The sequence below is a fragment of the Anoplopoma fimbria genome, chromosome 19 (assembly GCF_027596085.1).
Source record: "Anoplopoma fimbria isolate UVic2021 breed Golden Eagle Sablefish chromosome 19, Afim_UVic_2022, whole genome shotgun sequence".
NCBI classification, from domain to species: Eukaryota; Metazoa; Chordata; class Actinopteri; order Perciformes; family Anoplopomatidae; genus Anoplopoma; species Anoplopoma fimbria.
In genome coordinates, this window is record NC_072467.1 from 22,205,561 (window position 1) to 22,220,353 (window position 14,793).

A 14,793-nucleotide genomic window follows, 5' to 3' on the forward strand; every position below is an offset into this window, starting at 1 on the left:
GCACTGAACACGCTTGGATCACAGTTGTCCTGCAAGATTCACACAGTGTGTTTTCACAGCTTTCAGTCACTCTGAACTGAATTTGGCATAAATGAGATTCAAAGTTCACGCTGTGGCAGTTTGTTAACGACAGGAGAATGGTGCATTCTGGGTTTTCTTTTTCCTTTTGAATGTCTCCATCTGGTGGTGGAGCTACTGTAGTGATGTCGGCTGTCACATTTAGCGACTCAGCTTTGTATTAAAACAGATGAGATGTCAATAACATGTTTTAGTTAGAAGGCCTTCATTTCACTTCGTAATAATGTGCAGGGAAGAAGTGCTGTGTTTTGGGGTTGCTGTTGGAAACTATAACTAAATCTGAGTTTATCTTTCAATCTCAAATACAGTATTCTGAAAAACATTCAATGTTATATGCAGACATAAACATCAGACTTAAGATTGAATTAATAACTGAATAATTCTCTATCTGCTCTCAATCTCTGAGATACACAGGCAGCAGAAAAAAAAACACAAGACGTGCAAGTTTGAAATCCTATTCAAACACTTGAGATTGCAGGTTTCTGTTGAGCTTTTTGGTTTATGTTCCAAAGCCCTGAGAAGATTAATATGTCTAGTTTTAGTATGGTCACTGTAAATAATTAAAAGGCTCATTATCAGCCCAGGACTTGTAGAAGGTTCTTATCTCGCTGAAATCAGAGGACTGATAACGTTTGTAGCATCAGTGCAGGTTCAAAATGACTGGAAACAAAATAATTTACTGCATAAACTATATATAATCTACCCAAGTACATAACAAATGAGTTGCATAGCATTGAGATAGACTGTAAAATGACTAAAATGCCATAAATCTGTCATCCACTGCTGTTTCCAGTTACTTTAAACTCTTGTTATTCTCTACTGGAGGGTTGAATCCACCTCACCACAACAGCAATAACACCATGGCACAAAGCATGTATATAAAAACATATATTTATTGTTCTGTTACTGTTGGTTAACTTGATCAACAATAAATGGTGGCAGGCCAGGAGACAAACTGTACACATATTAATAGAAAGCCATAGAGAGCTTCTGTTTTTCTGTTCAGTGGCAATTAACAATGCAAAGAGAGAGAAAAACAAACAGAGTATTCCGCTGTAGGCCGCACAGTTGATGAATGTTGTGTTTTAATGGTGCGTTCAAAACTCATCTTTCAGCCTCTGTTCAAAGTGGTTCATCTCCTAGGCAGATAACTTTACAAGAGGGGTAAAAATACTGTACATTGTTCTGTATATCAATTCTCCTAAACCACGTTATTTTTCTTGTATCCTTTTATCAGGACAGTGATAACTACTCCCCACTTTGTCTTCCCCCAACGAGGCTGAAGAACGTCAAGTAAAGCTTTTAAAATGGATAAATGATATTTAGACTCTCTAAAAGACAGAAATAGAGGTGCTCCGTACTCGACAAAATAGTGTGTGGATTAAAATAGATAAAGGTTATATATATTTATACTATATATACTATATAAAGGCTTGAATCTCCAGATTCAAGGACAGCCACCAGTGCTGTCCACACACATTCCTTAGCACACAAACCCTTTAACGCATCAACAATCTCACACCTGCTTTGTCTCTTTTTTTTCCCGCTCCATGGACCATAAAGTGTTGTACTGTACGTCTGCAGTAAAAGGATCACAGTATCCTGATCCCAAAAGTACCCCCCCCCCCAACACACACACAAGTGATAAGATGAACTGTTGCATTAAACCAGAGCAGATATAAGGTAAACTTGAGAACGCAGAGCCTTTTTTTTTGTAGAGTTAGTTAGTTTGAAAGCATCGTCCTCCTTGAGGCAGATCAAGGGGACATTTTTAGCAGAATAAACAGAGTTCTGTTAAGTTTTGAGAAAAGATGATTTTCATCATTACAACAAATAAACCCACGTGTATTAAAAGAAATGTCAACAGTTTCTTATTGTTTTTAACGAGGAAGCAGAAGCTTGTGTACATGTGACACTGACTCCAGGCTGAAAAGATCCAGATCAATAACACAGAGCTCGTTTAATTAAAGCAGGATGAATCAGTCGAGTGACAAGCAGGGAAGCGTCGATGCGGGACCTGTCGTCCTATTGGCCGGATAACAACAAAAGCGGACGGGAAAACAAAGCAGGAGGAATGGGAGCAAGTCTCAGTGGTTGAGTTTCTCTTGGAGGCCGTTTTACAGAAGAGTTCATGTGTGAAACGAAGTGGTTCAGTCGGATGATGAGTGTGTCTCCGGAGCGCATGAGACCGGGTCCAAATGTCTGTTTCAGTCCAGGCAAACTCTTTACATTCCACACGCTGCAAAACAAACCAAAAATCCAGCTGGAAAACGTCAAGTCTCTCCTGCGTCATCGTGTCCTCGGCCTCCGTCGAGGAGAGCCAACGTTCAGACTGAATGTGCAAATGTCATCCGTGAAACGCAGAACCGTTTCCGAAACAACTTTTCCGAACTTTTTTTTTTGCAGTTCCCTGAAATCATCCCCGTCTCCCATCCACTGTGAGAAGTTCTCTGTTTTTTTTCTTAATTTGCAGAATGGAACTGAAACAAATCAGTTTATGTGCCACAAAACTAATGGAAGAGAGGATTAGTAGAGACTGCATAACACTTACGCTGCTACCTCCGAAGGATAGAACAAACAACGATATTAATTGCACATACTCCCACAAGAAACCAAACCAACAGCCAGGGCAGTCGTGTCCCATTTTAACTTCAAAAGGCATCTAAAGCCTCTGAAAACTGCAAAAGCCAAAATTAGCTCAGTGTTCATCACCTACCTCGTTCAAAGCCCCGTGCAGAAATGTAAAGTTTGTTATGAAACAACAGATTTTAAGGGTGAACTCGACTCCGGACTGACTTTTGAATTTCTAACCGTAAAGAGTGATATTTCATAGATGTGAACTGAGTCTCAGCTGTGCGAGCTTTGGGAGTAACAACACATCTAGTTACTGTAACCATGTAATCATGTGACGGCATTTTGTTATAAACTATAATACACATTTCTGGTAAAAAAAGTATCTCTAGCTGCCTAAGTGGACAATTTGTGGCAGATTTCTTTGGCTTCAGTGGTCAAACGTATTTCACTTCTTGCATCAGTCTGAAATAAAAAAAAATGAATAGATTTTGAATTTGAAGGACAAATCCATCAATGGATAAAAATGTACTTTTAAACTTTTTTTCCCCCCCCCCCATTCCCGTCATTCAAATCATCTCCCTTTATCTTTACATCTTTCAAATCCGTCTCTTTTGACGAATTAACTTTTGCTTCAAAAACAACTCTCGGAGTTAAATCTCAATTTCTTTCCTAAAGTTTCCTTTTCAAGTTTTTCTCTCCAGAAACTGAGGACTTTGAGGGAATCTAACTTTTCCATAGAATATTGATGTGTAACACTAAAAAAAGAATTATTCCATTTGACAGTGCCTTAAAATGAATCCTGGAGACAGCCACGATGCAAACTATATCTTATCTGTTGAAAAATAACCATGAAAATGTTAAAACCCTCTCACATTTGGTAAATCTCTTCAATCTAGAACTGGTGGAGTGTTTAAGCAAACATGAGATGTGACCAGCTGTAGAAACAGATGAAATGAACAATGAAGAGATGTCTGCAGAGTCACTGCCATGAGACAAAAGTGACTTCAACTTGCTGTAATGTTTCAGTTAGTCTTGGGCTGATCTGTCACTTCATTTGCTGGACACTTAAGCACCCTGTAGTTGCTAATGACTGCTAATAATAGCCCTGATCCTGAATCCTAGTCTCTTTGATGGGAACTCAGCCTCTCAGTCTATGGATCGCCTTGTTCGTGAAGAAAACACCGACATTTGCACAACCAGCTGTTTAGTTTTTTTAGGTGAAGCCCTGCGGCTGCTGCAACAACAAAGCTGACTATTAGCTTACATCACACATTAGCGTCAGCAGAGGGGGACCGCACAGGGGGGGGAAGTTGGATCTGTTGCCATAGTAACAGCTGGCCGGAGGGAACTCAGAGCGGCTGTGACTGAGTCAGGTGGAGGGCGTGTGTCTGGTGCGTTTGAGTTTGGCTCGGTGCTGCGTGCGCCGGCTGGCTCTGGTTCTGGGGCGGCGGGTGGTGCGGCTGCGGCTGCTGCAGGATGTGCACCACCCGGCTCAGGGTGTCCGTGGTGGCGAACGCCAGATACTGGCAGCACAGCCAGTCCTCCAGGCTCACGCCGCAGGCCGCGTCCAGAGAGCGCTCGGCGAACTTGATCATCATCAGCGTCCGCTTCAGGTCCAGCCAGTTCTGGAGGGTGGCCTCCCGCTGGCTGGACGTGGCCCCTGACATGGGCCCCGTGCTGCTGCAGCCCAGCGCCTGGAACAGGTCCTCCCGAGGGCCCCAGAGCAGGCACTGCAGGCAGGCCCGGGCCTCGGACATGCGGATCCGTTCCGAGGGGTTGACGGTGAGCAGAAGCCTGGCCAGCTGCTGCAGACCATGTGAGTACAGCGACCTGACGGGCAGCGCCGGCAGGTCGGCCCAGGTGTACTCCCGCTCCTTCAGCTCGGGCGTCTCCTCGAAGGGGTTGGGGCGGTGCAGCATCTCGTAGATGAGAATCCCCGTCTGGAACTCGTCACACTTGCGGTACTGAGTCGCTGTGACGATCTCGGGGGCCAGGCGGGACTGGTCCCGCAGCGTACCGGGGTCGGCGGCCATGAGGGCGCTCTTCTGTTTGGCTTGTGAGAAGTTGCTGATGATGAGCCGGGCGGGGCAGGTGGCGTTGGCGGCAGCAGTGGCGGCGCCGGCAGAGGTGGCACCAGAACCGCCGCTGCTGCTGCTGCTGCTGCTGCTGCTGCTGTTGTTGTTGGGCTCAAGAATGTCCAGATTCCAGGGGTTGCCAGGTTGGCAGTGGACCAGCAGCAGGTTTTCCAGTCGCAGGTCGCAGTGGGTCACGTGATACGGTTTCATGTGCTCCAGGCCGGAGCACAGCTGCAGCAGCAGGAGACACACCTGCCGCTCGTACAGCTCCGGGTTATGAGTGTGTCGCGCCACGCCTTCTCGGACGAAGTCGGCCACCGTCTGGAAGGGCACCTCCCGGTGATGACCACCACCCGGCTCCTCAAGCGACCGACCGTGTTCATGTGACCTGCTGATGGGGTTTCATCCACTTTACCATTTGGTGCTTTGGAGTCCGTCTCCTTGGTTTCAGTCTTAATCTCTTTCTCTTTCTCCTTCAGCCCATCTACATCTTCCTCCTCATTCGCCTCCTCCTCTTCCTCCTCGCCTTCTTCCTCCTCCCAGGGCAGCAGGCGGGCAGGGACGTCGGCCAGGAAGTGTCCACAGTCCTGCTGGATATTGAAGTGCACGGCCAGACTCTGTCTCACCGCCAGGCTGTGGAAAAACTGCTGCTGGGTCTCCTTCACTTTGCTCCGACAGATCTGGACAAGGAAAGATAAGAAAGAGGATATTTCATGACTTTTTTATGATGAAGTTATTTGCGAATTGACAATTTGCTAAATGATCAATATTGCTATAAAGGATATTTTATATTTTTCTTATTTTCAACAAAATCCCATGAACAGAGTAGATAGACCTCACTAATAAAGTATTCCCTGTGTATCCAAAGCCTTAAATCTCTTATTCCTCTGTGTCATAAAGCTCCATTTCTTCACAAGAACTATTAAAAATGCACTACTGAATCAGGTGTCATTTATTTATATTAATATGAACATGAGCACAGTACGTTAAGTTGAGTCAGTCTCACAAACACCGTCCTGCTGCTAGAAATTGTCAAGAAATGTGTATTAATGTGTGGCTAAAAATAGTCCCCAACAAATGCACTTTAACTCCTCTCTGAGTAACGTTTGGAGTCCAGCTACTTTAGGGAATTATTCAAATTCATTTTGACTATTTATATGAGATCTGTTTTAGAGCCATGCTCAAAGCTTGGGTGGAAAGAGGAAGACGTAATATCAGCCCACATATTCAAACAGTCTCTGCTCGGAGACATTCTTAGTGTTGAACTCAGTTGTTCGCATGTAAAGTGACAAACATGGCTGTGAAAAGAAAGAAGAAACAGAGCTAGCCGGCCCCTTAACACAGTAATGGTTTTGGTGTTTTTATGGACCGTCATAAAGCCAGCCTTCTCCTATAACATGGTTGAAATGTCATTAACTTTTAAAAAGATGAAAGCTGATGATTGTACCTTTGTTAATTGAAATGTTTATCTGCCAAGCAGTTGTAGAAAATTACATTAGGGAGACGGCTTTTCATTTTGATGAAATTTAATAAACATAAATTGCCTCTTGACGGCCTCGGGAGACTTTTAAACAAAAACAGCAATCTGACATCAGGAACAAAATACAGCATTTTAGCAGATAATGCACAGGAGAACCCAGAGATCAAAGATGTTTTCTGTTTCCAAACTCCGTGTTTCTCTAGAGCATTTCTGTTAATGATATACAGAGCGGAGAGAGGCAGCGAGCAGACGTCAGGTTGCCCCCGACAGCAGCGAAGTGAGAGTCTCCGTCTCCTAAACCACAGCGACAGCCTCTGCAGCTCTCTCTGTATCGCTACACTTTGATCACAGCACAGACAAGAGAAGCCAAGTCACGGATGGGAATCGGTCTCTGCAGACATTCACCAGAATACCAGCAAAGGGAAAGAAGTCACGACGTATTACTGAGATATTCTTGGTGGAACTTTTAACATTTAACTTAAAAATCTAAACCGAACGATTGAATTTGATCTTAAGTCTCTAAAAAAGTGAGGAAAAACTAAATGAATTCAATAACACAGCAGGTATAATTAATGATATCATTTCTGATATCATGTATTGTTAAGGATGACATCATTTGTCTATATATCAAACTGAGTGTTAAATGCTAAATGTAATCATGCAAAATATTATAATGATTTATCTTTTTTCTCTCATACTATACAGAATTTTGACATTATGTTTACAGAAGAATATTTTTCTGACAGCATTATTAAATTACAGTTGGTTTTTTTTAAACTATGTACAATTCATTTTGTCAAAACAAATTTGAAAGTGTTTGTACAACTGATTTACTGATTTTTCCCCCTACATATGCAAGTTTATTGTTATGAAACACATTCCACTGTTGGTACGATATCAGCCAAATTGCTACTTCAATCATTTCACTGTTTTTACTTCTATAAAGGGCGACTTGAACCAGCTGCCTCCTGGTCATTCTTTCAAGGACATATTTGTAGACTTTTCACTGTTTGGATCCATATTTTATGGAGCAGTATTGCTATTTGTAACACAAAGCTCCAGGTTAACAGACAATTTCATTTATTGCTCCCTCCTGATTCCTTAACGCTGACATTTCAGAGATACGATAAAGCTTTAAAGCCCACTGACTCACTCTCTGAATTCCTCCGAGAGTCAAGAATTCACCCAGACATGCTTAAGGTGGATTATGAATAATTAGCACCGTATTAAAAATATCACAGCACGCAAAATCTCATTTGCAGGAGGATCAAGTACACTTAGGGGGTTAAGGACGGCGGTAGCACAACTGGGCCACATTAAAGTGGTGAGTTGGGGAAAGTTTAATTGGGAAGCTCGGGCCTGTTTTTGTTCTGCTGCTCCTGGTTGCCTTATTTATGGGTGAGCATGATAAAAAAAACAACTAAAAAAACAAGACGTTCTGTTGAAAGTCTGCAGCTTATATGAGGGCATGCGGCTTTGAAGTGCTGTGGAGCGCAGAGAGTTTCATATCCTGTGAATAATGCAACCTTCATCCATATCTGCTTTGTATTTATCTTCGGAACTCTTCCGGCAAACTCTGCCCCCGACCTCTCTCACACACACACACACACACACACGCACACGCACACGCACAAGCAGACAAAACTGCTTCCCTCACGCAATTACATGAAAGAAAAAAAAAACAATAAACACATGCACACCCAGGTTTTATTGCACAAGGTCGTGCCCTGAGGGCTCAAAGTTTAAGTGCCAATACTTCAGCACAAACATCTTCCTCCACTTCGGCTCAAAGGATTTAATAAATCTACTGCAAGGACGACAACAACCAGAATCCAAATATATCTTAAAATCCATCTTAATCGGGGGGGGAAAGCAAAGCAAGGACTCCCATTCAAACTAATACAATGCTAAGAATGAGCTGTTTGTTGCCAAGTTTGGGAAAAGAATAAATAAGTCATTTTAGTTAATCTGTGGTTGAAAACTTTAAATACTTTGATTGGTAAGTGGGACAAACTAGCTGGTTAAGTGTTTCAAGGTCATCCAAAGTGTGTGGATGTCATGAATTTCAAGTTCATGAATTACATGTTATTCAATGCAATTTAAGGGAAGTATTACTTAAGATAAACTGAAGTAAATAAAGACATTATTGAAACAAATTAGGTTCTCTCAATTCAAGGAATAAAATCAGTCTCAGACTCTTTACTGTCAAATCTGGTGGTTTCATTTGGATCAACGTTAGGGCTCCAATTAACAATTATTTATACTATTGATTGATCTGCTAATTATTTTCTTGATATGGTCTATGAAATGTAAAGAATTTTCTAAAGGCAAATCCTCACTTTGGACAAGCTGGAATAAGAGAACGTCTGTCATTTTTGCCTTAAAAAATACCTGAAATGATTACAAAGTTCCTTCATATACTAGTTAATTGTTAAAATGACTGCAGATCGACAAATTGTGTTATTGAGGTATTGTTGCAGAAACACAGCATGTATCTCAACTAAATTAAAAAATGTTTTAAGTTTTTTAGACAACCAGACACAAAAACTGAAAGATGCATCATGACGTGTTTCATAGATTTAACTTGAATAAAGACGGAATATAATTACATTTCAGTAAACTTGAGGCTAGAGGCGGCATATTTTAAGAGGAACATTATACTAGCGCTGTACTCTGCATGAATATGGCTGATCTATAAACAGAGCCAGACATCTCACCTTGATGGCGTAGTTGACCAGTGGGTCCTTGGCGTAGGAGGCCGTGTAGTAGACAGCATCGCCCGCCTCACAGCAGGGTTTCCCAGTGGTCAGCCTGAAGTGGGACCAGCTGTCAGTGCCGAACCTCAAGTGATCCTTCTGACCAGCCATGAAGCGGTCCTCGCACTTTGTTGCCAGTTTCCGCAGCGTGTCCGTGTGGAGCCCGCGGATCCTCCCCACCACCTCGTCCCAGCTGTCCAACCCCCTGTAGAGAGCAGGCCTCTGGGGTTTGGAGCCTCCAGCAGCAGCAGCAGCAGCACCCCGGCCGGGTGTCCACCCCCTTCCAGCCAGAGACTCTGAACTCGGGTAGGCCCTCCTCTCCCTGCCAGTCGTGGCTGCAGCGGATTGAGGTGGAGGAACCAGGGAGGACGCGCTGTTAGCCGGGCGGCCCTTGTTGGTTGCCGTGGCAGCTGTCGGCCTCTCCAGGGAGTCACCGCTCTCGTGGTCGTGGACCCGATGAGGCTCGGAGCTGAGGGAGGAGCTCTGACTCGCCGTCTCCCAGGTGGAGTCCAAGTCGTAGATCGGGTTGGCCACACTCAGGTTGGTGCCCCCGGGTCTGGCCTCGGCCCGAGCTCTCAGGCCTCCCTGGACCGACTCTTTGGCGGCCAGGCTGGGTTCGGTGCTGGAGCGAGGTACAGATTTCTTGGGTAGCGGCGGCGGTGTGGCTTTGAGGGCCGGCTGGTCTGAAAAGCCGTCCAGGTCGATGGAGGCCAAGGTATCGTTGGATGCTTTGATGTTTCGCGGCTGTTTCAGTGGGATCATGTTGGCTCTGGACTGACCTGGAGGAAAAGAAAGACAACAATGTGTTTATTTTAAGAATAAGAATCAATTTAGAGCAATTTAAACTGAATTCTTACCACACATATATAAAACTGTGTGCAAGCATAATTTAATACACATGGTGGTTTTATAATACATTTGGAAATGAATACAGAAAAAGTAAAATTACACAATAATATGACAGTAGAGAGTTACTAGGTTCATTGAGTTCAGCATTGTACATCAGTACAATTTAAAATTTGCACTTTAGTATTTGTACTCAAACATTTGAGTATTTGTTTTACTCCACTGCCTTTATTTTAAAGCGACACTTACTTCATTGCAGATTGGGCTTGTACACGATCTCAAAACATGATCACCTTATAATCATATATTATGATGCTACGGTTGGGTTTAGATTTTTCCAAGGATTATCCACTTGTAACCGTTAAATGACTTTTTCCTGTGGTTAGAAAATCATTCATTGTATATATGTTGGCCAGAAAAAGGCAAATGTTTCAAGACTTAAAAGGTCATGACTGGATAAATGAGATTTGTACTAAGACATAACGCAAAAAAAACCCCAACAAGTATCAAATTTGATTTACTGAATGGATAAAAAAATGACCCTAAAACACAAATCACTCCACACTCTTTCCCCAACAGCTTTCCCCCTAAAGCTTCATGTTCCTCCCACATGGCGTCTCCAGCCGCTCACTGGCTCGCTGCCTCTCAATAAGACGACCGGCTGACACGAGGTTGTGTTCTGCGGCACGTGAGGGGAACTGGAGGCCCCGAGGAAGAATCAAGCCAGAGAGCAGGACAGCTGGGCACAAGTCGTACCCACCAACCATCCAGCTGCCCGACTCAATCTGCAGCTCCGTTGTGCAGTGAGGCTTAGGGAGGCAGCATGGAGAGCAGTGTCATCACTGGCTTCAAGTGACCTTATTTTTCTGGGATGGTGGTGGGAGGGAATTGAGGGGGGGGGGTTAAGGGGTTGATTGGACTCCCTCGATGTTCTCTGGAGTGGAGGACCAAAAAGGCAGATGGGTCAAAGACGAGTATCTGATAAGATGGAAAGAACAGAGCCGTGCTGCTCGCATGATGGGAATGAAACAGCCTGATTTTTAACTGAACGGCTGTACAAGGTCACAGATGGGAGGCTGAGGAGTGTTTTTAAGATGATGTCTTTCACAGTCACATCTTCTGCCAAATGACTTTCCCCCGTCCCCCACGGTGAAGGCTTCCATTTGAACGAATCATTTCCCCTTTGCACAGTGCAAACTGCTGATCAATTCCTGTTAAACGATGCGAGCGCTGCGAGTTCTCACGTGTGAGACGCGCTGCCATCATCTTAAGAAAGCAGAAGAAGCCTTAAGAAAGTGCTGTCAGGATAAAGTAAATGAGTCTGGGTGGTAATCCTCCCTGGAACGGGCTCGGCTATATTTAATGTGTTCCTCCACCAATCTGCATTAATCCATCCAAGAAAACAACCGTCTCCCTCGACCAGTCGTAGGGGGAGCAAACTATTGCAGCAATGTGGCAGCAATGTGGCTGTGCTTTATCTACATTACTTGTCAAAATCAAGAATAAACTCCCATAAGGCTCATGTGATCATATCCCCTTACAACAAACAACTTAATGGAATCATGGGTGCTAATTATCTAGTAATTACCATTTATAATATTGATTAATGTGCCCGTTTTTGGGGGCGATTTATACTTGTTTTAAAAAAATGGCACATTCGGTATGTCGGAGAAATTGAAAAAAACGGCCATCGTAATCTTTTTAAAGCCTAAATTAAGTCTTCAAATGTCTTGACCTTTTATCATAACTCCACAGAATGCTGTAATCTTATTGTTATAGTTGAAAACACTGGTGTTTAACTGAACGTTGTTTGACTTGTATGTCCATCTCCAGGAGATAAAAACAGTAGAGAGTCCCAGTCCGTCCAAAATCTGTGCAGGATTAAAAAAAGATAACTGAATTTACTTCCCTCAAACACAGAGCCCCATGTGTCTGGAACAACTCTTTTGCTACTTTCTATTTCCTCTATATAAATCTGGGTGCCAACACATACAAATGCAGAGAGATCACACATAATCTGGCAGTGTTAGATTGAGTATACAATTCAGAAATGGTCCAGGATAATTAACGATTTAGTCATCTTCTCATAGAGTGAAATACAAAATGTATTGATGTATAAAATATATATAAAATACTTTGAAAATGCCACATAAAGGCAGTCCATTCACAACTCCAGAGACCAGCATTCACCAACATTTGTTCGCATGGAGATGAAGGAACTTGTTGCCGCAGCAGAGTGATCGCTGTGTAGCCATCGTGCTCAAATAAAGAGGATGGAGTAAGTGGGCAGAATAAAGAGGGAACAGAGGGGAGGAATGAAGCGAGAGCAGAGGAGTGGGTGGATGGATGGAGGTGGTGAAAGTGAAAGAAGTGACAGAGGAAAAGAAATACAGAGAGGAAAAGGGGACGATAGAGAGAAACACCACGAAGGACAGGTGGTTAAAGAGATGAACACACCGAGAGAGATAAGAAGGAAAAAAAAACAAGCCTACCTCAAATCCACTAGTGCCTGAAAGTTTTTTTAGGTAAACGCGGTGCGGCGGCTGTGCGGGGAGGCAGAGTGAGAGCTTTCTTCTCTGCTTCATCCCTGAGAGTCTGTGCGGAGCCTCTGGTGCCAACAGGCTCAGCTCAGCGCTCCACCAATACTGGAGATCTCTCACTGAGAGAGAGACGCCGAGTGCTCTGCCTCCTACTGCCTGATGCTCTGATTAAAACACAAGAGTGTGTGTGTGTGTGTGTGTGTGTGTGTGTGTGTGTGTGTGTGTGTGTGTGTGTGTGTGTATAGTGTACTGCATATAAAGCCAGTGAGAGAGAGAGAGAGAGAGACTAAGTGAAGGTGGCTCTCCACTAAACAGATTCGCAAAACAGTATCAAGTGGACAGCAGAGAGAGAGAGAGAGAGAGAGAGAGAGAGAGAGAGAGAGAGAGAGAGAGAGAGAGAGAGAGAGGAGGGGGAATCAGTTCTATTTCTGCAATTCTGACAAGTGAAATAGAAAAGATAGAGGAGGAAACTTCAAGTAGACATCACACTGTACTGTATGTTACTGTATCCGATGTGTGAATGCAGACAAACACACACACACACACACACACACACACACACACACACACACACACACACACACACACACACACACACACACACACACACACACACACACACACACACACACACACACACACACAGACTCCTGCCTCGTTTCCTCATTAGCAGCATGAAGAAGAGTAAAATTAGGCTGCAGGCAGTTCATCATGCGTCATCATGGGAGCTTTTAACACATTCACAATAAATATCCATCCGAGCTCCACATATAAACACACACACACACACGACACTGTTTGCACACACCCTTTTAAAAAAAACAAAAAAAACGAGTGCAACATCGACATATAAACACAAACACCTTGTCTCTGATGAACCCCTCACCAACAAAGTAAGACCCACACAAGCAAACAGCACACGGTGAAGCACCACAGTAATGCATCGGCTTCCAAAAAAAACAAAAAAAACACACTCTCTATCACTCCCTACCACTTTGTGTTTCTATTTATTTTTCCTCTCACATACCACTTGATCACACAGCAAGAATATGTTCCCACACACACAGAGCTTCATGTTTTAAGTGCCCAGCTATGTTTGACAGCTGTGCCTACCTTCTCTCTTTCTCTTCTTGTCGCTGCAACAAAAAATAAAATAAAAAGAAGCCTGGTCTTAATGTGTAATACTGATCTGCTGACAAAGTCTAATGATGAAATGTCCACTGTCTATTGTCAACCGGGGCTCAAAAATAGGGGAACTGTCACAGAGGAACTTTGTCATCATGGTGTTTGAGGAATGTAAAGTTGAAGACTGCAGCGGTATTATAAACCACAGAGGGGATTTGGGCCTACTTGTAATTTGCTATAGATATTTTCTGTATTTGTTTCTGTGGCTATGTCTATTGTCATGAGCTGCTGAGACAAAAAGCTCAAGGAATGAAGCAAAAAATATCTCTCTTGCCATTTGGATTTCTTGCTTTCAAAAAGAAAGTATAAAAATATCTTCACACTGCATTTCTCTCCCAATACTTTATTTGTTACCACTGTTCTTCAAAAACCCAAAGGTTGTTTGAAGCAGCTCATGGTGTCCATGTAGAATACCAGAAGCATTGAGAATGAGACAGCAGTACAGTATGCTGGGAGAATTTATTTATTTTTGGGATGGTAGGTGCACCTGGAAGGATATATCAGGTGTATTACAAGGGTTGTTTTTTTAGTTTCCAGTGATACTAAGCATGTTATTGTAGAGGGATGAAAAAATATTCTGAACAAAACTTGCTTGTATATTTACCAAGGTGAAATTTGTACGACTTTATTGTTAAATTATTCGTGATAAGACATAGTTTTGACAACATACAGTTGATTTATGGATAACAACCATCCTCCATCGCAATTTTTGAGACTATGCCACAGCGGTGGACCCAGTAACAGGTCTGGTTAAACAGGGGAGACTTACCCATGCTGAAACATCTTTTTTCATGCACAGGTCAATATTTGTGTTATTTTGTGCTGCTTCTTTCAGACTAGTGAAAAGAAAACATCCAATGTACACATTGAGGTGTTTATATAACTATACTTTGTCTATTTGCAAACAAAATAATTGTCATAATGTAAGTTATTACCTTGGGAGGTGTCATGGTATTTATTAGTAAAAAATTGGCTTATTCACTTGTAGTGTAATATATGTTTATGGAAATATTTGGGACTTTACAATACATATCTTTCAAGGTCCTTCTCACGAAATTAGGTACTTTCTCATACTGGAGCCAGAAATCTCCACTTCAGTAGCACTTTAATACACCAAACTTTCCAATTCCATTCCTATCTATATTCTGAAGGTTTTTGGAGTTTGTTCATACATAATTCATAGCCTGATTTATGGCACATGGCGGATATAGATTTTGTTTTGACTGTTGGATGACTTGTGGAGAGATAAAAAGAGATAT

General features: G+C 42.9%; 1 protein-coding gene across 1 annotated transcript in view; it reads right to left on the bottom strand.

Annotated features, from left to right (window-relative positions):
* Window positions 1-981: 981 nt before the first annotated feature.
* Window positions 982-14,793, bottom strand: part of peak1 (pseudopodium-enriched atypical kinase 1) — a 102,009-nt gene continuing 88,197 nt past the window's right edge. Inside the window, 3 exon segments of the mRNA XM_054620091.1 lie at window positions 982-5,068; window positions 5,071-5,407; window positions 8,925-9,742. Coding sequence (XP_054476066.1) covers window positions 4,002-5,068; window positions 5,071-5,407; window positions 8,925-9,742 — 2,222 coding nt within the window. The 3' untranslated portion in view covers window positions 982-4,001.